The sequence below is a fragment of the Nuphar pumila genome, chromosome 11, assembly GCF_984573655.1.
Source record: "Nuphar pumila chromosome 11, dmNupPumi1.hap1.1, whole genome shotgun sequence".
In the NCBI taxonomy this organism is placed as follows: domain Eukaryota; kingdom Viridiplantae; phylum Streptophyta; class Magnoliopsida; order Nymphaeales; family Nymphaeaceae; genus Nuphar; species Nuphar pumila.
This window is the reverse complement of record NC_143259.1, coordinates 13,813,759-13,838,088: the sequence shown is the minus strand read 5'-3', so window position 1 is coordinate 13,838,088 and position 24,330 is coordinate 13,813,759. Positions and strand designations below refer to the sequence as shown.

Here is a 24,330-nt window from a genome sequence, read left to right as displayed (position 1 = left end):
CGTACACCATGGTGCTAAGGCATCTTGTCTGGTGCTTTCTTGCAATATTGTCCGATGGCTTGGCTCATTTATTTAATGAAATGAGCATTACTGCAATCATGTCTTCTATTTGTTTGTTTTCTTAGCATCTTGCCTTTGGTTTAATTTTGTGCTGGCATTTTTTTTTAGTGCTTGCCCCATGTCTGGGTATGTCTAGCCCCATCAGGCCCATTTGCTTGCCCACATCTCCCCCACCATTGCAATTGTGTGCCCCTTGCCCACTGCGTTTGGATGCATGAGCTTCATTAGGCCACTAGGTTTTTTGGAGCCTTGGACTCTTGCTATACTTGTGCATTATTTGGTGCCTGACACATGAAAGTGGCCTGCTAACAACCTGATGTGCGTCATCTCAAGGCTTGTCCAATGTTCCCAATGCACTTGGGTGCCTCACGTGGCTTACCCCAAGAGTAAGCCGGTGACAATTGAGGTATGATGCAGATGAACAAATGTTTGTTAGAGAACATGATTTAAACCAAATTATAGCGTCATGAGCAATACAAATTCAAGACCTTAGTTAACTTAGCATGCTGGCAGTGCTAATATTGATATAACAAGCTTTATCTTCTTAAAAAATGAAAGAAAGCGTTAATGCTTTAGACTACACAGGAATCAATAGGGCTGAAACCCTAAGTCACATTCGTAGAGACAATGTGTACACACAGGATTTCATGTGTACATATATATAAACACCTGCACAATGAGAGTGGTGGCTACTGCTGAAAACAGTAATAGGTTCTTCATTTTTTTTTTGTCAAAATTAATTTTTGAGGAAGAGAATTTCAGTGTTGTTTTAATTGAATGCCTGATATTCATGATTATTTCTAAATTCCACCATTTCCATGATAGCATGCAAGATGTGGCAAAACATAGACTACATTTATTATTTCCATTATAAGCTGTGTTTTTCATATTTTTTTTTTGAATAGGTATTATGGCCATCTGTGGTTTCTTTATTCCTTATGATTTTCTTGGGAATGAATCCTGGGAACTGGAAAAGTTCAATCCATCGGCTATAACCCTTTTTCTGTTTTTCTTTTCACAGGTGGACTTGTTGAAACAGGGCATACCTGATCCTTCTATGATACCATCTGCAGCAGGTTATTCTCAAGGCTCCAACCCAGGCCAAGAGAAGGAAGATAGGGAGAACTTTCAGGACAGCAGTGTAGAGTTTTTGGCTGATCTTGTGTTTGTACACTCAAAGTTGGTATTCTCTTTTATTTTTGTTCTCATCTAGTTCTCTCCTCATCTTGACATGTCTCATCTGTGTGACTTGCCAGTCTGTTCTTTCCATTTCGGACCAGTGGAGAAAAAAGGAAAAGCCATTGATGATGTTTATATTGACCAATCAGCCAAAAACAGGGATTGGATGTTATTATTTGTGATAACTATCCAAAACACAATTTTGTCTCCCTTCTTTGAGTCTTTCGCTAAAATAACAAACTGTAGATTGAAAATGAAAATGAAAATGAAATGTTCTTTCCCTTTATGGCTGAGGAGATAGCGAAGTTCATGCATCTAGCAGCTCTAGCTACTATTGGTTTCATTTTTGTTATGGAGCCTCTCAATCTTACGTGAGTTGATGTCTGTGTTTTTCCTGAAGAACTGACATCTATATACAAGTGCCAGGGCTACATGATGGCAGAATGTATGTCGTTGCTGTTGTTATTAATATTGCTTGTTTGCGTATTAAAGTGTGAAACTTCTATGGAAGTTATTGCTGTCAAATTCACTGTTTGGTTAAAGTACTCATATTGAGTTCATACACGTATTGTACATAGAGCAGACTTCTAGCTGGCTTTGCTACAACTCTGCAGAGTGGCACTACAAGAAAAAGTTCAACTGTTTCTTGAAACATACAATGTGTTTTTGTTAAATATTTTATGCTATTGAACAAAAAATTGAACTTTTAGGTTTTCTCATTCTGGAAACTTGAGCTGTTGTCCGGAACTGGGAAAACCAGACGGCTTTTAGCTACCTCTTGCCTCACCATAACTGTCTTTTGATTGTATAAACAGTAGCATAAGTCAATAAAAAAGATAAATCAACTGTTCTTTAAACAGAAAGAAAATCAACCATCCTTTATCTTAATACTATTTGACAATGATACATTTTTATCTCATCTGGTGAGTGGATCGTGTAACTGATTCTGAAATTGAATGTATTTTGCCTTGGGAGACCTGCAAAACTTTGTTTGAGTCATTTTCATCTAAACCTCTGATATGCAGGTTGCGAGACCAGGACCTGTCCCCCAACAACATTATGCTGTTGAGGAAGACACTGTCACAATATTTCAGCCCTTCATCATTCAGGGTGGATCTGTCACATCCAACAAGAATGAAAAGTGAGGACGAGACCAAAAAGCATGGGAGCTCTTCAACGGCAGAGATGAAAAAAGATGAACAAAACGGGGTTGTAGAAAATATCTTTATTTTGCCATTCAAGGTTCAAGAAGATGCACATAAATATCAGTATGATAGTTATTCTTTGATGCTTGGCAAGCTCCGTGATCAGGTATCTGTATTTGGATTTGGCTGAAGTATGTGTTGTTTTGTGGTCATGTTCCATGGCTTTTATGTAGAAAACCAAAAATAAAATAATTAAGCTTTCTTAGCGGGAGCAAGTGTTAGAAGATTGCATATATACGTATATGTATATATATACGTATATATATACACACTCTTCGTAATGCAAGAGTATGTATATGTATAAATATATATTTTTATTTTTTACTGTTATTTTTGTCTTTTTCTTTTGTGTCATAGAGTCAATAGTCAAACTTTGACTAATTGACTAGTCGTTGGGCTGTAACCCAACGGCTATTGCTCTCTCTTGTAATCTATAAATAAGGGGCTATTTTTCCATTGTAAACCATCTTTTCAGTGAGGTTTCTCTCTCAATAATATTCAGTATTCTTGTGTCTTAGTGCACTTTTTGATATTTGTGCCATAGCGCACTTTGTTATTTTCGCTGTCATTTTTTTTGTAAACTTGATTATTTGTGAGGTTCTTCACATGGTATCCGAGCTTGGTTTATAATCACTCGTAAAGCCTGCATTGGTGGGCTGCCTCATGAAGTGTGTTCGTAATCCTTCCTTGGTTGTAATCCTCTTCTTCTCTTTGTTCATCACGGGTGAATTCTTCCCGCACAATACAAGCAACTTCAACTTTATTTCGCCATTTAAGCTTTATGAAAGCAATTACATCATTTGGGCAGAACATTTGGAGACTTTCATAAAAGGTCAAGGTTTGTGGGGATACATGAGAGGTACTATTCTTAAACCCACTCCTAAAATTACAATATGTGAAAATAGTGTTGAGACAAGTTTTGAAGAAAAAGACAAAGTAATGGAAGAATATTACAAAAAATTAGATGAATGGGACATAAAAAATGCCAAGATTCTTTCATGGATGCTAAGTGGAGTTGAGACAAAAATTGCCTCAAATCTTTTGTGTTACAAAAAGGCAAATGAAGCATGAGAATATCTTAGAAGTTTGTTTACCGAAAAAGATATGGCTCACAAGTATTATCTCAAAGAAAAAGCTAAAATATTAAACAAAGAGATAAGAATGTTAGAGATTATTTTATGGAGTTATCATCCATTTGGACTCAACTTGATCAATTTGAACCCAAATGGGAAGGTAAGCATATTTAGATGCGGAGAGTTCAAGTTGATGAAGATAGACTCTTTGTTTTTCTTTATGGATTGAGACCCGGGTTTGAACAAACTAGGGCTTCCTTGTTATCATCCTCATCGCCTCCTCATATTCATGAGATTCTCACTAAACTTAGTGGAAAAAAGACTAGGCTAAACATGAGTAAGAGTGATAGTCTTTTTGCTACTTCTAGCAATGGTTAAGAAGCGGATTGTGCACTTGCCGCCTCCAAACTGGGACATTATATCAATCCATATAAACCTCTTCATTTTAATAAAAATAGAGGAGAGTAAAAAATAATTTGTCATAATTGTCATTGTTAAAATGTAAAACTGTACATATATGTATATATAATAATATTATATTATTATTATATATATATATAAATACATTTTTCATTTCTTTCATTTCTGTAATTTGTTTCCTTTATTTTTATTTTTTGTCTTTATGTCATCTAGTTCAGTTTGAACTAGAATGACTGTTGCTAGTCAAGTCCTGTCCAGACTTGACTAGCAATAGAGCTGTTGGACTGACACAGTCCAACAGCTCTTAATAGAGCTGTTGGACTGTGCCCAACAGCTCTATTGAGTCCTCTTTCAGCTGTGTATATAAAGGGGTGCAGCCCCTTTTGTATTTTACTCCAATGCTTCTTAAGCAATTGGTTTTTCATATCAATAAAGAATACATTTTTATTTTTATTTTGTTTCCAGTTATACCCTTTTTAAGGGTTATGCTTTAGTGTCATTCTTGACACTTGCTCTTGTTAATCTAAGCTCGTGTTTCGAAGATCCCCATTTCATTTCATGGTATCAGAGCTGCGGAAGTACTAAATCTTGAGGAAAAGCTGCCTCGGTTTCCGTGCCCGTTTGCAAAAGTGTTCGCCACTTGAAGAGAAGTGTTTTATCACTTCATTGAAGAAGATTTCACATCTTGTTGTATTGTTTTTTTTTTCTTTCTTTTTCATTTTCCTTGTTTCTCTATTATCCCTATTTTTTCTCTCCTTGTAATCGATGGATGACAATGATAAAGTCACCATCATGCCTATGAAACTAAGCGATACGAACTATGTAACATGGGCTTCAATCATGAAGCACCATATATGGGGAAAAGGCTTATGGGGGATTGTGGATGGTTCCGATTCGGAACCTAAGCTATCTCTTACTAAAAAGGAGGGAAATAAAGAGGTCCCTCTATCGGAAGAAGAGAAAATCAAGGCTATTGCCTCGTACGAGAAGAAATGGAAAGAATGGAGAATATCTCATGCGAAGATAATGTCATGGCTTATCAATAGCGTTGACATTAAAAAATGCTCAAGTCTTGCCAAATTTGATCATGCTCATAAGGCATGGGAATACCTTAAGAATATGTATTCCCTTAAAGATATTGCACACGTGTGCAACCTCCAAGAAAAAGTTCGAATGATGACACAAGGAGACAAAACTATTCGTGAATATTACAATGGGTTGTCCGAACTTTGGGAAGAACTTTCCCTTTTAGAACCAAAGTGGCATTGTGCCGAAGACATCGAGCTTCGTTAGAAACAACTCGATGCTGAACATTTTTACCAGTTTATCACTGGATTAAGGCCGGAATTTGAAACCACTAAATCGGCCCTACTTCACCGGGGAAAAATTCCTTCTATTGTTGAAACTATTGAAGAGTTAACAATGGAAGAAAATCGTCTCCGGAAAGGTTCTTTAAAAATTGAAGATGATTCCGTTTTAGCCGTGTCTAGACCAGGGAATCATGTTCGAAGTATCTATAGTTTTTACTTTTATATGTTGATGACATGTTGATTACAAAAAGTGACAAAGAATGAATCAAGAAAGTAAAATAATTTTGGATTTTTTTTTAAATGACTGATCTTGGGTTTCTAACATAATTTCTTGTTATAGAAGTATCATATTCTAAGAGAGGGTATATATTGTCACAAACAAAATTTGTTTTAGATATCATTGACAGGTCATGATTATCAGAAGACAAAGTTGTTGACACTCCAGAGATTGTCAGAATGAAAATGCGAGCTGATGATGGAGTTCCTTTGAACAATTCAACTCCCTTCAGAGAACTCGTGGGATCTCTCATGTATTTAAGTGCTACAAGACCAGACATAGCTCATGTTGTACTTGTAGCCAGTCAATTTCAATATGCTCCAACATCAGCTCATATGGGTGCAGTCATGAGAATTATTAAATATATCAGAGGCATAATAAATAAGGGAGTTTTTCTATCTTCTTCTTTCTCGTCAGATGATGATTGGGGATGAGATCCAAATAATAGTCGCTCAACAACTGGTTTTTGTGTGTTTTTAGGTGAATCCTTGATTTCATGTAAGTGCAAGAAACAACAAAATGTGTCACTATCATCTACAAAAGCTGAATATAGAGCAATGACGATTACTATCATGAAAATCGTGTTGCTCAAACAATTAATTTCAAATATGAGAATTCATCTTTAGAATCCTACAAGATTATGTTATGACAACAAGAGCTCTATATATATTGCTCGAAATCATACGTTTCATGAAAGGACTAAGCATATAAAGATGAACTGTCACTTCGTTCGTGAAGAATACTTAAAGAAGACCGTTGATATTCCTTATGTGACATCAAAATATCAACTTGCTGATTTCTTCACCAAGACGCTGTGCTCACCAAGATTCAACTTTTTACTTGACAAACTTTCGGTGATTACACCATAAGTTTGAGGGAGACTGTTAGAAAATCACATATACATGTATATACTTGAATATATATATATATATATATATTCAAGTATATATATATATATATATATATATATATATATATATATATATATAAAGTATATACATATGAAACATAATTTTGTAATATGTATTTTTATTTTTTTACTGTTATTTTTGACTTTTTCTTTTGTGTCAAACTGCCCTAATTAGAGCCGTTGGGAAGTAGCCCAACAGCTATTGCTCTCTCTTGAAATCTATAAATAAGGGGCTATTTTTTCCATTGTAAATCATCTTTTTACTGCGGTTTCTCTCTCAATAATATTCGGTATTCTTGTGTCTTAGTGCACTTTTCGGTATTTGTGCCTTAGCGCACTTTGTATTATTTTTGCCTTAGCGCATTTGATGAGTGAATGTTCTTGTCAAGTTTTTTGTAAACTTGATTATTTGTGAGGTTCTTCACAGCAAGATCTTGATTAATGTAATTGGTTGGCAGGTTAGACCTCTTTGTGCCTAGGAAATATGACTAGATGGTCTAGGATCCCTGAAATCGTGAGGCAACCATTCACAAAATGAAGTGCTCAAAGGGAAAGACCAACAAACATTGTCAGGAATTTGTGCTTCATGTGTTTGTCAAAGATTAATCTTTTATTACACGAGAAATTAAATGTTTATCCATCTCTAAATTGGAACATAATTAAAAAATATCCAAGAGAACTGATGGTACTAATTAATTGTTCTCTTATTTTGTAGAAGGTTAAAAATGCATGATTATGCCTTTATCCGAGGCTAAGAACTTTTGCTGGTTCTTCATTCTTGGTTATTCAGTTCATATTCTGTATCAGATGAATTGGTGCTAAAATTTGTTTCTGCGGTATCTCTTATCAAGTTTGTGTTTATTTGCTGAAGGTACTATCAATGCGGGGTAGACCATTTGGAAAACCTATATCAGAACGTGACTGGTTGCGAAACTCTGCACGAATTTGGGAAAAAGTGAAGAAATCTGCTGTAATCACTGATTACAGCAAGATGCTGCTCAGTTCTGGGTTGTTTAGGAGGTAAGATCATTGACCGTTTACTAAGCTGATCTGTTTTATGGGCTCGTCTTCACTAGAATAACCATAAAGTTCATTAATTAGACATGAATGTAAAAGGACACGACATTTTATTATTTATTTTTGTTTATTTTCGTTTGGAATTTCTGTACCAGCAAAAACAAGAAACCATATGATATATGACCGTTGTATATAAACTCATTTATGCTTTAGTCTATTATCGATTTCATGAGTTAACGAGCGCTTCTTCAGTAAGAGATATTTGTAAACAATTGGAATTTGGTCTGAATGTTTTCTCCAGTCTCTCTAGATGAATTGGTTGGTGCCTAATTTTCCATGGAACCACCACAAATGTGTGGATATGGAGGAATAGAGATGATCATTGGTGCATAATTTGAAGCATGCAAATCGGGGACTATTGCTCACTCTTTTTTTTTTTCACTCTTAAAGTACTGTACAGTGCACACCTTACAAAACATTTTAGTTCATCCTCTTCAGGTTGAATCAATCTTTGTAAGGTTGTCAACCACCCTGGCATTGTAAATGATATGCAATTTTTGCCTTTAAATTATTTTGTTTCCAACAAAAGGATTATGGTGTTTTTTTATGATAAAGTGATACTTTTGCCATTCTTTATTTAAGTTAGAGCACGATTTAACAAATTCTAGAGGATGTTGCCCAAGAGGCTGCTTATTTGCCTTCTGAAATTGCATTTGATTCATATAAAGGGAAATCTGTTTTTCTTCTGTTTCATGGTTGTCTTCTTCATGTATTATTTCCTTTTGGTTTGGCTGTTGGCATGGCCACACGGCAAATTTTATGAAAAGATATAACGTAAGACTTAAAAGATGTACTGTAAATAGAACAGCAAACTAAAAAAATAATTGAAAAAGAGCTAATAAAAAACGTCTATGTCAGTGTTCAAAGATATTTGGATTACTTTTGAAAAAACCTGAGGTACTTGACAGTTGATACCACAATCATGATGGTGGCCTTTTGGAGATAAGGGAGTCTAAGGGTATGTTTGGGAACATCGAATCCATGGTTTTGGTGTTGTATTGTGGTTTCCACTGCATGCTTGGGGTGTTTGGGAGGTATTGTGTGGTCAATCCATTGGGGTTGGAGTTGGTAATACAACTCCGTCTCCATTACAAACATTTTGACTCTCTCAGAGAGGTAGTCGTTGACAACACAACGACAGGACTCAATTCCAACGCTGCTGCTATGCAGCTCTCGAGCACCTTTGGAACTCAGGTATAATGAATCGATTGCTATTCTTCCTCTTTCTCCTCCCCTCTATCTCCCCCTAAAAAATCCCTAATCAATCGATTCTTCTTCATCTTCTCTTTTTCTTTTGCCTCATCCTCTTGGCTTGTAAAGACATTTTGCTGGTTTGCCTCTTCCTCTTCTTGGCTTGCATAGACAATTTGTGGTTTGCCTCTTCCAAAATGCGAATGCACCTGTTTGGGAGCCAACACCAAAACCACTTGAAATCCACAATGAGCTCCCAATCATCTTGTGGGGTTGGCAATACCATGAACCCCAACTCCTTGTTTTGGCAAGGCATGAAAGCCATGTTTCCGTCCCAACACATGGCTCCCAAACATAGCCTAATCTCTTTCTGATAGGTTCAATGTGACACCGATTTTAAATTTCAGGTTTATTAAGGGTGAACATAGTGCCTGAGTAGGTGCAGGGCAGGTATCCAGTAAACAAAGAATGCAAGTCACAAGTTGCTCGGCATGGGCATGTCTACACATGGGGCCAACTTGGCTGAAAATGTCTTTTTGACAGCATCCTACAGCTTTGGCAGATAGCTTAGCCCTGTTCATCTTCGGCGCAAGAGCGCTCGATCAGTGAGCAATTAGGCATTCAATTTGTTTTCTTTGGGTACTCAAATCTAAGTGGAAACTTTGCATGGATACGTGAATCTCAGTCCCAATATTTTGCTCTACCACCTACCAGGACAACCTTGGTCTTCCAGGGGGCCAATCTCCAAAATTATTCCTAGATCACACTGAACTATACAGTTGAAATTTCATCAGCCCGAGCTGATGAAATTTGTTGGCTCATATTGTTTGACTAACGGCTTGGCGCATTGGTGGTCAATGACAGCGCTGGTGGAATCCTGCAGGGACTCGACCTAGGCGGGGGAGGCCAAGGCCTTCCACTGGTGGCCGAAAGAAGCTAGGCTACTGCACTTAGCTCTTTATGGGGCATTTGTGTGTCACGGAAGAGAGCTCCATGGTAACCTTTCCATGGAGCTCTCTTCCGCAGAAGATGAGTCCCCCTCCCACTGGAACCATTACTGTGTAAAAGGGGGGAGCTCGTGTTTGTGTCACTGTTGTGGAGCCTGTGGAAATGCACAGGGTAGCATGTGTTTCCGTGGAAAGCCCCCCTTTTTCATGACAGGCAAACAGGCCCTTAGTGACCAAGGCCTACGAGCAAAATGCACTTACAGGAGAAATCTGTGAAGTAGGGGTATCGATCGTTCGGGTTTGGTTCGGTCCTAGGTAGAACCAGACCCAAACTTGATTTGAGATGATGGTACTGGGTCTAGTCGGACCCACCATAAGAGAAACCATACCTAATAAAATAATATGTCTTTATCATTTTTACATTGAAAATTTGCGGATCTTAATCAGAACTCGGGTTGGGTATGAAATTTCACAATCCATACCCGGCTCCATATATTAATAGGATCCTTTGCATCCAACCCAGATTCTAATCAGGCCTTCTTATTTATCACCAAACCTTGACCCTATAGGGTTCAGTATGGGTCAGGTCCCAAAGGAGGAGGTCTGCATTGATCCCTGCATGGACCTTCCTGCAAAAAATAAGTCCTACTTGGCAATGTGGGTTGGAAGCTTGCTGTGGACTTGTGGATTGCTTTTCACAAGGAAAGCTGCTCTCAGATATTTCTTATTACAATTTTCTTCATTAACTGTTCGGCTTCATAGAAGGAAAAATCCTCTTTTCCTTTTTGATTGGTGTAGCCACCGATATATTTGTTTCTAAAACTGCAATGCAGGATTATTGGATTGAGCTTTCTGTGCTGCCCATAAACAAAATTCATGTGTTTGGCCTGCAGAACTGGACTCTCAATATCCCAAGGCTTCAGGTTATACCATCTGAGCCAATGGATGGATGGATCCAAATTGTGGCCAACGTCTCTTAAGCTTTAATTTACGTTGCAGCCAAGTAGTAGGTTTCAAATGAGGCCCTTAGACTTTGGATACCGATGTTTCTAAATCAACAATTATTCAAAATTAGAGGGGCCTTCTGGCCCATCTAAAATTAGTATAACTTTCTTGAAGATCAAAAGAGTATCACAATGCCTCCAAATGGATTAAACATAATGTAGAACGTCACTTAATCACAAAATTGGATGGTGGAAAGAAATTTGAACCTATGAATATAATATAGGTATAAAAAAGATAATGAGATTCAAGGTTAATATCAAGTTTTTTTGCTACAACTTATGGAACTAATATAGAAATGATGAAAGATGGCCATCGGATACTTCATGGTCATTCATGGCACCACCCACAGCAAGCTGGGAGATGGCAATCACTTAGCCCATCTTGACGAAGTCATCTACTCACATTTGATTGATTTGTATATGTGGCGAACAAATATCAATGATGCACGGAAACCAACAGTGCCCAACATGAGGAAGAACCCATAGCATACGCAGGCCATGTAGCCAAAGAAAAAAGATGTCTGCATAAAACCAGACATGTCTGATTTTGCATAGTAATAGTAAAGGCAATAGCCAAAGATGAATACTCCTGTTGATCCTCCACAGACAACAGATCTGCAATACCACATTAGATCACCCTATGAGATATCTTAAAATATCAAGATTGATTTGTTCCTGTTTCAAAAATTTAAAAACTCAGATAGCACTATTCATCATTCAGAACTATTTATTAAATAGATGAATCTTTGATGATTCCATGTATTGCTGAAACAGTCATCAGCTTATCCGCAGGCTTTATGATAAGATATGAATATGTATTCTGCATGCAGGGAGAGTGTGAAATAAACACTTTTTTTTTAATAATCCAAGGGAAAACTCCCCCATTCCGACTGCACATTGACTGGCCTCCGGTTGGTAAAACCCTTGAGGTCCCCCTGCCCACAGAGGAGTACACCCAGCTTCGATCAAGCAGGAAGGGACGCCACCTGTGGGTTTTGAACTTGGTGATATTTGCAAGTCGCTCCTACCAGATGAGTGGAGCCCTTGTGGGCAAGTGTAAAATAAACACTTCAATTAGCAACGAGTCAAAAATTTTACTTGGAACATCCAAAGTCGATTCATACCAGAAAACTTGGTAGTTTTCTTGCAACACCAGGCTTTACTTGGTTTCAAATAACCAAAATTTAGCTTAAATAACAAACCGAGGCATTTTATTTTTCTTGCCGGTCATCCATTTTGGAGGACAACAAAGTATGCATTTAACAATTACACAATAACAATGACTTTAGTAGAAACCCTCTAGTGATATATCTGACCAAAGTCATTCTCGAAGCTAAAGCTACCCCAAGAAATATACTATAAATAAGTAATTTAAATACACATGATCCACATCAAACAAACCCTGCATATCAATTCTTTTTCCCATTCAAAGATTAGCCCAGTTTGCCAGGTTAGTCGAATCATATATATATATATATATATATATATATATATATATATATAAAGAATGACAAGAGAGTCCAGTTATAAGGATGCCAGCGTTCATCCTAAGCCAGGATTAAACTCTCCATGAGTCATATTTTTCCGCAAGACCTCCCCTACAGTATTGTCACCGTAATAGAGTTTAACATACCTTAATTTTTGTATATGCACATACTACTACTGTAAAAGTATCTTCAACAAGATACTTTAGTTGATAACGCAGCAACCTTGAGAACAAACATGTGAACATACACACCCAAGAACACTTGTGCACAACAAGCACAACACACCGAATCACAAATGTGCAAAAGCACTCATAAGTTTCATAAACAACTAAAGAGGTTGGGCTATAATCCCAAATCCCTTGAGAAAATACAAGAGGAGCTGCCCATATATATAGGGCTTGGAGGAGGCCTTGGGAGGGGCTCCACATAGTCGTTGGAGCCCCTCCAACGGTCACAAATGTGACTGTTGGAGGGGTCCAACGACTAGTGGGTTGGGCCCCTCCCAATGCAAGTACAATGCATTAAATGCAAAAAAGAAAAAGAAATAAAGAAAAAGAAAAAGAAAATAAATACAAAAACATATTCTCGAAAAAGAATATGTGTAAAATTCCTAAACTACCCTTACTAGGAATATATATATTTTATATATATAATTGGTAAATACATATACATATATTATATATATGTATATGTATTACCTTATATATATAAAATATATATGCGAAATTACAAGTTTGATTACATAATTTAACAACTACTACTACTCTCTTTCGCAAGAACATCACCTGTTCATGTTATGGATAGTGTGCTTGATACTCCCAATAAATAAACAAAATCAAGCAAAAAAAAAAATAATGTATACTGAATGGCAGGCAAGTTGGCACTATGGGTAAGGGCTCTCACCTTCTGCTCCCTTTCCCTTCTCTAACCAACAGCTAGGTCTCTCTCTCTCTCTCTCTCTCTCTCTCTCTCTCTCTCTATATATATATATATATATATATATATATATATATATATATATATATATATATATATATATAAGTGTGTGGTGGTGGGGGGGGTAGGGGTGTAACCATAGTGACAAATCTCACGAAAAAAACAAATTTCTCATGAAAATTTTGTGAGATTTTGAGTGAATGATAAAAACATTATATTTTTCACGAGAAATAGTATTTCTTGCAAAAATTACTTTTTGACAAAGTACAGCAATATTATTGCGAGAAAAAAAACTTGTGATAATATTGTGGTTCTTTTTGTTTCGTCCCCCCCGCCCCCCACACCTCCACCCCAAAAGAAAAAAGAAGGAAACCTGATAATTTTGTTGCTTTTCTTTGAGTTTTGATTAAGTTTTCAGTTTTAGCTCTAAATTTTATGATTAGGAGCTAATTAAGGTTGCCATAATCAAGGAGAAAGAACATGTGGATAACTGTGTTATGAAATGCATTGTCATGAACAATTTATTTTTTAGGTTAGCTAGAGATGATGCATTTAAGGAGATGATTAGTGCCAGTGTAAATTGTAGACCCAACTATACCTCTCCTATTAGTGAAACAATTAGAATAAAATGACTTTAAGACTTAAAAGAGCAAGTTGTAGGTGAAAGAGTCTTGGTATATATCATGATGCACTTTGATGTTTGATATATGGACTGACAACAAAAATTACCCACATAAATATTTTGGCTTCATGTCCTAAATGCACAGTGCTTTTTGAATCTAAGTGTGCTAAAGGATCTGAATATATTGAGTAATATATTGAAAATCTCTATAAAAAGAGATTTTGTGTAAAAACACAATGCTAAAAACACGAGGTGTGCACAAAGGCACAAAAGGAGAACTTCTCACAAGTGCACAAAGGCACGGATACAAATGCACAAAAGTAAAAAATATCAACTTGAATATATTGGGTCCCAAAAGGGGCTTTACAAAAGCTTAAAGAAGCTCAAGGCGGTCACCCCTATTTATACTACTTTGGAGCAATGGGGGGGCTCCAATACATATGTTGGAGCCCCTCCAACGGTTAGAAAAGTAACCGATGGAGGGTGCTCCAACCTATGTGTTGGAGGCCCCCATGTGACATCTCATTAAATGAGAGGAAAAGAACAAAAAATAAAAAAGACAAATACAAAAAAAGAAAATAAAAAACAAATACAACATATTCTCAAATGAGAATATGCGTAAAACATATGAATTTACATAAATACCCTTATCATGTTAAAGATATATATATGAATATATATAAGAGACACAATATTTTAACAACCCCCCTCAAACTTAGGGTGACAATCGAAACTTTGCCAAGAAGGAAGTTAAATCTTGGAGAACACAGCGCCTTGGTGAAGAAGTCTACCGGTTGATATTTTGATGTAACATAAAGAAGGTCAATGGTTCTTCTTAAATATTCTTCACGAACGCCGTGACAGTCCATCTCGGTATGCTTCGTGCGCTCATAAAATGTGTGATTTTTGACAATGTAGATTGCACTTTTATTATCACAACATAATTTTGTGAGCCCTTGAACTTGAATATTCATATCTTCCAACAAGCTGCAAATCCAAACAATCTTCATGGTGGTAGATGTCATGGCTCTATACTCAACTTCGGTGGATGAAAGCGATACTTTCTATTGCTTCTTGCATCTCCAAGAGATTAATGGTTCACCTAAAAAAATAAAAAGACTAGTGGTGGAGTGACGGTTATTTGGGTCACCTCCCCAATCATAGTCAGTATGAGCAATTAAACTTAATTCAAAAGAAGAAGATAAAAATACTCTCTTGTTTACTGTACCATTTATGTATCTGATGATGCGAAAGACTAGTAGTAGGTGATGTTGAAATTGACTAGCAACATGTACTGAATGAAAAATATCAGGCCTAGTAATGCTGAGATACGTTAGGGATCCAACCAGTTGCTAGTAAGGTGTGGGATCTTTTAGGAGAATTCCATCATCAATCTTCATCCTTGAACCTACTATTTCAGGAGTTTCGTAGACCTTGTCATCTGTGATTCCTGATCTGTCAAGAATTTCACAAACAAGTTTAATTTGAGACAGAAAATAGCCTCTGTGAGAATAGGCAACCTTAATTCCCCAAAAATATGTCAGTAATATAACAATCCTTACATCAGATTTCTTAACAAACAATGAAGTGTCAGTATAACATGAAGTAAAACCATTTTCAGTCATTACATTGTTAAACCCATCATGCCAAGCCTTGGGAGCTTGTTTCAAGCCATAAAGAGCTTTACGAAGATGAAGAACTTTATTTTTAGGAATTTTCATACTAGGTGGAGCATTCATGTAGACTTGTTCATTAAGATCACCATTTAGAAAAACATTTTTGACATCCATTTGGTAAATATTTCATTTTTTAATGGAAGCAATGGTGATGAGACATCAGACAGTAACCATGCGAGCTACTGGAGCAAATGTCTCTTCATAGTCAATCCCGTATTCTTAACTATATCCTTTAGCTACTATATGAGCTTTATACCTCTCAAGAGATCCATCACTCTTGATTTTGACTTTGAACACCCATCGACATCTTATAGTTTTATTTCTACTGGGAAGCGTTTGAAATTCCCAAGTGTTGGCTTTCCTAAGCGCTTTGAGTTCACTCTCTATGACTTCTCTCCATTCAATACATCGTTTGGCATCTTCAAAATTTTTTGGTTCAAAATATGAGTGAATGACACTTAAACAAGCCCGATATTTAGGAGAGAAAGAATCAAAAGACAGGAATCTAGAGGAAGTTCTTCTAGTTCTTCTAGGGTTTGAATCATGTGAGGAGATAGATTCGCTAGGTTTACTATATTGCTCAATAGCACTTCTAAAAGTGCGTCTATCTCTATGAGTATAGGTGATAGGATCTCTAGTTATATTTTCTTCTTGAGAGGTAGTAGGGTTAGAGTTATTGTTGATTTTAACCACTTCATTGTCACTGTTATATGTTGATTCATCATCACTAGAGATATCATCATCTTTAGATAAAATATCAAAGAGAAAGGAATAGTCAACATTTTCTAAATGAGATTCATTCTTTTCAAAACCACTGTCATTTTTCAAAAATGTTACATTCCTTGAGACATATAACTTATTATTTTTAGTATCATAACATCGAAACCCTTTTTGGGTTTCGGAATAGCCAAGGCACAAGGAATGGCTTTAGGTGAGAGTTTATCACTCTTATCTGTAAGGACAAAGCACTTACAACAAAAAACTCTCAATCTATTATAATCGAGTTTTTTTTTCATATAGAGTTTCAAAAGGAAAGATTTTATCTAAATTTTTGGATGTAAAACGATTAATAAGATAAACTGAAGCAAGAGCCGCTTCGGCCCAATTTTTTTTTGGAATACTTTGAGAAATAAAAAGGGTTCTAGTGGTTTCAATGATATGCCTATGCTTCTTTTCGGCTAACCCATTTTGTTGTGGGATCTTAGAACACGATCTTTGATGGACAATACCATAGTCTTCAAGATATTTCTTAAATTCATTGGAAAGATATTCACCTCCGGAATCGGTCCTAAATATCTTTAAATTACTATTAAATTGATTCTTAATTATCATATGATATGATTTAAAACATGAAAACACTTCATGCTTATGTTTAAGAAAATATATCCAACAATATCGAGAAAAATCATCCACAAAAATCACATAATAGGCAAAGCCTCTCTTAGATATGATGGGTGTCGGTCCCCAAACATTCGAATGAACAATTTCAAAAGGTTTTGTGATAAATATAGATCTTTGTTCAAAAGGCATACTTCTTATTTTTCCAAAAATACAATCATTACAAGAGAAAATACTTTTACGAAGATTTTTAATAAAATGCAAATAGGATAACTTGGTGATGTTGGGATGGCCAAGTCTTTTGTGCCAAACATTTATGTCTTTATGTTGGGCCACATTACAAAAAGGGGTTTTAGGGATTTGAAGAGAATTCACATAGTACAAGTCTCCCTTCCTAGAGCCTTCCCCAATCAACTTTTTGGACCGGTGATCCTGTATTAAACATTTATTAGATGAAAATTGAATGTCACATCCAAGGTCCTAAAGTTGAGAGACGGAAAGTAAGTTCAAATTCAATTTAGGTATAAATCTAATTTTGAGAATAAAGAAATTTTGAGTTTCAAAGTTTCCAATCCCCTTAATTTCAAGAGAAGTGTCATCCGCGGTTGAAACAAAAGATTGTGACAAACTTTTAGAATATTCGAAAAGAGAAGAAATGTTTGGAGACATATGAAATGAAGCACTCGAGTCTAAAAGCCAAGAAGTTTTACCTGGAGGGGAAGGAGTAGATACGGCAGCACCGGAAATGACTCCCTTAAAAAGAGGTTGAAGAGCTTCCATAAAGAGCTCCATTTGTAGAAGTAGATGCACCTTCTTCTTTTTGATGTTGGGATGTGGTAGCCATAGCCAATAATTTCTTTCATTTGGGACAAACCGGTTTGATGTGTCCCGGTTTCCTTGCAAAAGTGACACAATTTTGTTATAGTCCCTTCTTCCGCCATGTCCTCTATTGGATCCTTGATTTTGATTTTTACAATGTGGAGGCTTATATGTCCTCAAGTTGTTTCCGGGCCTAGAAACCGTATTCACCCCATCACATTCTTCTTGATTTGTGGGCATTGCAAGAACACTTAGACTTTGCTTGCTAATGCCCATCCAAGTTTCCTCTCCACTTAATTTTGTAATGAAGTTTTCTAGAGAAGAAGAGGTGAAGGAGGATATAAGAGAAGATCTAATTTGCTCGAACTCGGGCCTTAGCTCATTCAAAAAATTAAAAAATCGATCTTCTTATAATTGCTTATGACGAAGCTCTATGACCTCTTCACTCCACTTTGGTTCGCGCATAGCAAGCTCATGCCAAACGGAAGAGAGTTCGGCAAAATACTCCCTTATAGTCATTTCTCCTTGGAGAAGAGTTAACACCCTCTTTTGGAGATAATACTTATGGGACAAGTCCCTAGAGGTGTACATCTTTTCAAGATACTCCCATGCTTGAGATGCCTTTTTGAACTTTATAATATTGGCATTGATTCTCGTCTCGAGGAGAAGATCTATGACAAGATTTTGAAATTCTTCATTTCCCACTCATGTTTTTTGCTATATTCTTCAAGAGTCTTGGTTCGTTCATCTCCCTTAAGAATTTTTATTTCCCCTCTTTCGACCAAAGTGATTTTAGGCTCCGGTTCCGGAATTGAGCCTTGAACGTAACCCCAAAGCCCTTTTCCTTTAATGTGAGCTTCCATATTTCCGTCCCACACATGATAGTTAGAGTCATTTAGCTTGAAACCAAGAGAAAAATGAGTTTTTTTCACCCATTAAAGAGATAAGATGAGATAAAAGAATACGTACCATAATAAGATTTTAAATCTTACTTGTTGTAGTAATCTTCTAAAATATTGGATGAAGAAGAGTCTTCACGCCAATTTCCAAAATGATGAAGGCACGCTTTTCGAGGCATTCAATATTTGTGAAGAGCCACACCAATTTCTTTCTCCAAGTGACCTCGCTCTGATACCATGTGAAAATCTTTATAAAAGGAGATTTTGTGTAAAAACACAATGCTAAAAACATGAGGTGTGCACAAAGGCACAAAAGGAGAACTTCTCACAAGTGCACAAAAGCACAGATACAAATGCACAAAAGTAAAAAATATCAACTTGAATATATTGGGTCCCAAAAGGGGCTTTACAAAAGCTTAAAGAAGCTCAAGGGGGTCACCCCTATTTATACTACTTTGGAGCAATGGGGGGGCTCCCATACATATGTTGGAGCCCCTCCAACGGTTAGAAAAGTAACCGTTGGAGGGTGCTCCAACCTATGTGTTGGAGGCCCCCATGTGACATCTCATTAAATGAGAGGAAAAGAACAAAAAATAAAAAAAGAGAAATACAAAAAAAAAAAAAACAAATACAACATATTCTCAAACAAGAACATGCGTAAAACATGTGAATTTACATAAATACCCTTATCGGGTTATATATATATATAAAAGAGACACAATATTTTAACAGTATATACAATTTGTTATTAAGGAAATCAGACTACATAGTGGTTCAATTTATAACAGATAATGGGTCAAATTATGTGAAAGCAAGGGTTGCAATTGAGGTGAAATTTCCTCATATTTTTACATCAGCTTGTGTTGCACATTGTCTTAATCTAATGCTTAAAGATTGTGAAAGATTGCTTAATTTCTCTCGTATATTTTTTGATGCAAAAAGGATTGTCAATCTCATGTATAAATCATAATCAATTTTGCAACTTATGAAAAATTAAAGGATAGAGAAATACAAAGGCCTGGGGTTACTCGTTTTATTACTAATTTTTTTGTTTATAATCTATATTGAACATGGAAGATAAGTTGAGGCTTTTGGTTGCTTCTTAAGAACGAAGAAATTTAAAAAAAGTTAAGGAAGAGAAGGAAAATGAGGAGATTTTTGAAAAAATGAGAGAGAAATAGTAGCAATAAACCACTTGTAAAGCTCTAGAGGATGGTAGATGGAGATGGTTCTACCATAGGTTATTTGTATGAAGGTGTAAATTGTGCTAAAGAAGCAACCAAAAGATTGGTCAAATAGATAAGTATATGCAAATATGGGACATCATTTATTGTAGATGAGAAGTAAACCTAAAAAGTGACTTATATGTTGGATATTTAAATCCACATCCTTTTTATAATGGTCATGTGAAGATGAATAGTAAAATCATGTAAGGAATGAAGGGAATAGTGAAAAAGATGGTTGAGAATAAAGAAAAGGATAATCATACTTCAGAATTGACTTGTTATCATTCCAAATATCCAAAGATCTTCAATGAGATTACAATATATTTTCTTCGTACTGCCCATCCCCATAAGTTTTAATTTTTATTTGCATTTTTAAATTTTTTTACTTTAGAATATATTCTCAATTTCTTATAACATGTTATTTTTATTAGGGATATGGTAGAAAATGAGTGGAGCAAATGTTCCTATATTGCAAAATTTGGCAATCAAGATACTTAGTCAACCATGCAACACATCCGCATGTGAAAGAAATTTGAGTGCATTTGAAGCGGCACATACCAAAAGGAGAAACCGTCTTGAGCCAACAACTCTTTTTGATTTAATGTATATGTGCGTGAATATGCACGTGCAAAAAACTTCAGTTGGAAAGGAAGCAAAAGATTCTCGTCCTATTATGCATTAAGACATTGAAGCATTTGCACATGGCTTAATTGAAGAAAGAAATAAAGAAAAAGAAATAGAAGATAAGGATGAGGATAACAACATTAAAGGCCAAGAATTTAACGAAGAGTTGATTTCTTAACTAGTAGCAACTAGCAAGTGACTTTTTTGTGTAAACTTAAAACATCATTATGTTTGCATTGTTGCAAGTATTTTCTTTTTGTTTTGACACCTGATCATTGATACTTGATGTTTGATGATTTATAGTTGATACTTGATAGTTCCTATATATTCGATGTTTGATGCTTGATGGTTGTTATTTGATCTTTGATGGTTTATGGTTGATATTTCTTACATATTTTATGTTTAATGTTTGATGGTTGATAGTCGATACTTCTAGATATGATTTTTTGGAGTTCAAAGTAGATTTTATTTTATTTTTTATGTAAAATTTAATTGTATAATTAGTTTGTTTTATTTCAATTTTTATTTTTTTTGAGAAATTATTTGTTTTTATAGATTTTTACCTAGAATTTGTGATAATAACTCAAGATAAATAAAAAAAATTGAAAATCTCATGAGAAATGCTGTCGTTTTATACCCGACCCGACCCAATGTCACAAACCAATATTAATTAACATGTGGGTTTGGGTTGAATCCAAAATTTAGACCTGTAGTGAAAACAGATTGGGTCTTGGGTATTGTAAATGAAGACCTGAACCCGAACGGACCCGACCCAATTATGTACTTTAACCCGAATGGTTCTCCATATTTTAAAACCGAACCGACCTGAATCAAACCCAACTGTTATGTACCCGAACCCAAACCTGAACCAATCCAACTATATACCTGAACCAATTCACTCGGACGAGTTGGCGAGTTAGCCGATTCAGACCGAGTTTAGGAAAGCTTTTTAATCTTGGAATTTAGAAAGTTTCCTTGGAGAAGGAAACTAGTTATATGGTTGATTGATATTCTCCATGAAGATTATCACTTCATTGTTTCCCAAAAAACAAAAATCCTGCCTTCTCTTGGCTTCTATCGCATTTTCTCTCTAATTTATTTCTTGGTTGCAGCTTTTGAAAGTTGAGACTTGAGAGGAAGAAACCAGGGAATGACAACTAATAACAACTTAGTTACATATCTCTTTGGTTTGCATCTAAAGAGAACCTCGTATTGCTGCACCATTTACATATTTCTTTTATTAGCCTTAAGGCGCATGCAAATAGTGCAAAGTCCCTAAGGCCCCCATTTGACCAAAATTTGGAGTTGAGCCCAACCCTAAATAGGGTTGGGCCTCTCACCTTTCCCTCTTTTTCGCCTCTCGACTCACTCTCCCTCTCTCTCACCTGTCGACTCCCCCTCTCTCTGTCGCCTCACCCTCTTGTCTCTTGCCTCTCCTCTTTGTTTGCATCTCACTTTCTCGCCTCATGACTCACTCTACCTCTCTCTCGCCTGTCATCTCTCGCCCTCTCTCTCTCTCAAGTATCGTCTCTAAGAAGAATAAGAACTCGAGCTCGACTCTCTCTCTGCTGAATCATGATTTTTTCTATATTGATGATTTTTTGTAATTATATCATTTTTTTTGTATTGATGATTTTTTTCACTGTCGTTGTTTATTGCAATATGAATCATGTTTTTTTCTATATTGATGATTTTTTCTATTTTTTATTGTGTTTGCTTCATCAATAAAGCATTTCTTTTATTTATTTGCATTTGTAGATATTTTTAAAGTTTTTTTAAAATTTGAAGCTTACGCTTTACGCCTCGCTTTAGTTTTTGGTGGAGCGCTATGCTACATCTCAACGCTTTTCACAACATTGATCCAAACCAGAGTTACCAGTCGAGGAGCGGGAAGCGAGGCACTTTCAAAAATTTAGGAAGCGGGGAAGCGTGGGACCACTTAGAAGAAAATTCTGAACCGTCTCGGAAGCGACCTAGGAAGCGAACAGAAAGCGAGAGGGAAGCGAAAAAATGAAAAAATGGGGGAAGCGAGGGGGAAGCGTGGGGAAGCGCGCTTCCCATAAAAGGAAAACGTGCTTCCTAAAAAAGGGGGACGCTTCCCCTCACGCTTCGGAAGCGCGACGTTTCGCGCTTCCCCTTTTGCCTAGGCGCTTCCGGTAACTCTGATCCAAACTAAAACCCGAACCCATTAACCCATATGGGTCTACTTTTTCCAGCCATACCCAAACCCGAATTAAAACGGGTCTATTAAAGAGCCAAACCGATTATACCGGCCCAATGCATACCCATTTTAAGATAAATGTACTTTTTTATGTATTATTACATGTATTATATATATAAATTCAACCTAGGTTGACTATTTTTAGCCGTTGGAGGCTAGTCCAATGGCTAGATTTATAGAATGGACCTTCTCCAATGGCTAGAAGGGACTCCTCTTTATTCCTTCTTCTCTCCTCCTCTCTCTATAAATGTGTGGGTGTGTATGTGTGAGAGTTGAGAGAGTAATGGTAGTTTTAGGTTTTTTTGTGTGTTTTTTGAGTGTATTGTAGTGAGGCCCTTATGTATTTATTTCTTTTATATATTTTATTATTCATTATGAATGAAAGCATTTATTCATACTTGTATCAAGTTTTTGTATTGTTAGTATTCAAACACATTTTGATTGGCATTTGGACTATGATTTGGAATGTCTTGGGTTTTGTGCTATTTCATTACATTGTATCAGAGCAAGGCATCTTGTTCGTGTTTGTGCTTTATCGTGTTTGTGCTTTAAAAGAAATATTTGAATTGATGTACGGCTTGGACTCAAGACTCTTGTATTCCGGTATGTATTTTTCTTTAGATTCTCTACTTTAGATTTTTATGGTATATATTTGAAATATTATGGCTATTTATTAAAAATGAATATGTTTTTTAAATTAATTAAAATTAGAATTTGTGAAAATTATTGTCTTTTGACATAAGTTTTTGCGTATGTTTACTTGAAATATATATTTCGATTAAGAATATATATTTAAAAAAATATATCATAATAAAAAATTATATTTTGCAAGATTATGTGGTTTCTTAAAATCTTAAATACTATGCTTATATGTTTTTCATGTTGCTTACAAAAATGCTAATGTTTGTTAGATGTATTGTGTTTTATCGTAATGATCATTGGTGACTTTATCCACATGTCAAAGCATGTTATTTAAATTTTATGTGGTGCTTTCATTGAGATATGCTACTTAAGAATTTTTAAATTCGTGTATGTATGCTCTCATTAGTCATGCCATGGATGGTTTATATAATCTTGTGAGATTGCTCTATCGGCATATCATCTACATATTCATGTATCATACACATATATCTATGCATGTTTTTATGTGCCATTAACAATTATGTGCATTTTAAATTTGTTTGGTATTTTGTTGAAAAATTAGACGTGTTTTAAATTAACATTTTCTCTTAACAATGAGTTATTGTTTTATTGATTTTTGCGTAAGCATGATAATTCAAAAAATATATTTTGGGTATGTTAATATCTTTATGATTATTTGTGCATATTCCTATGTATATCTTATGTGATCCTTCGTAAGCTTTTGTATAGGATATGTGGCTTTAAAGTTATTAGATTATTGCATATACATACATTTTTTGTGAGTATCCATGATTAGTTGTACTTGTGTATGCTCTTGATTTTCTATATAATTCTTTGAGAAATCTCTATAGATTTTGGCCCTCTTTAATGTTATATTCCATTGATTGTTTCATAGAAGACTTATAATCTAGATTGAGCTATATCTATATATAGCCTTATTATATTGACCATGTATATGATTGCATAAATTGACATTTTGTTGTGCATATGATTGCACTATATTCATTCTAAGTTTCCATCTACCTTTATTGGATTTGATTTGACACCTTGTTTTTTCAAATCGGTACTTTTATATATGAACTCACTTATTTGAAAATTGATTTCAGTGAGTATTTTTTGCCTTTTGATGGCATTGGTTTTGTCCATCACAAAATTTTATATGTTGCATCATTTCTTTTGGCCTTGTT

At 35.6% G+C, this 24,330-nt stretch overlaps 2 protein-coding genes across 8 annotated transcripts in view; one reads left to right on the top strand and one right to left on the bottom strand.

Moving 5' to 3' along the window:
- Positions 1-7,671, top strand: part of LOC149822042 (uncharacterized) — a 29,564-nt gene extending 21,893 nt beyond the window's left edge. For 2 of the 3 annotated variants that reach the window (XM_089980698.1, XM_089980699.1), the window contains exons 7-9: positions 1,082-1,239; positions 2,265-2,550; positions 7,306-7,671. In XM_089980698.1, coding sequence (XP_089836824.1) covers positions 1,082-1,239; positions 2,265-2,550; positions 7,306-7,458 — 597 coding nt within the window. In that variant the 3' untranslated portion in view covers positions 7,459-7,671. Of the gene's footprint in view, positions 1-1,081; positions 1,244-2,264; positions 2,551-7,305 lie in introns of all 3 variants that reach the window. The other variant, XR_016425927.1, reaches the window with a different exon arrangement.
- A 3,102-nt stretch (positions 7,672-10,773) lies between these two features.
- The window catches only part of LOC149822041 (transmembrane 9 superfamily member 2-like), a 35,387-nt gene continuing 21,830 nt past the window's right edge, over positions 10,774-24,330 (bottom strand). For all 5 annotated transcript variants that reach the window (XM_089980846.1, XM_089980842.1, XM_089980843.1 and 2 more), the window contains one exon: positions 10,774-11,268. In XM_089980846.1, coding sequence (XP_089836972.1) covers positions 11,049-11,268 — 220 coding nt within the window. In that variant the 3' untranslated portion in view covers positions 10,774-11,048. The remainder of the gene's footprint in view (positions 11,269-24,330) is intronic.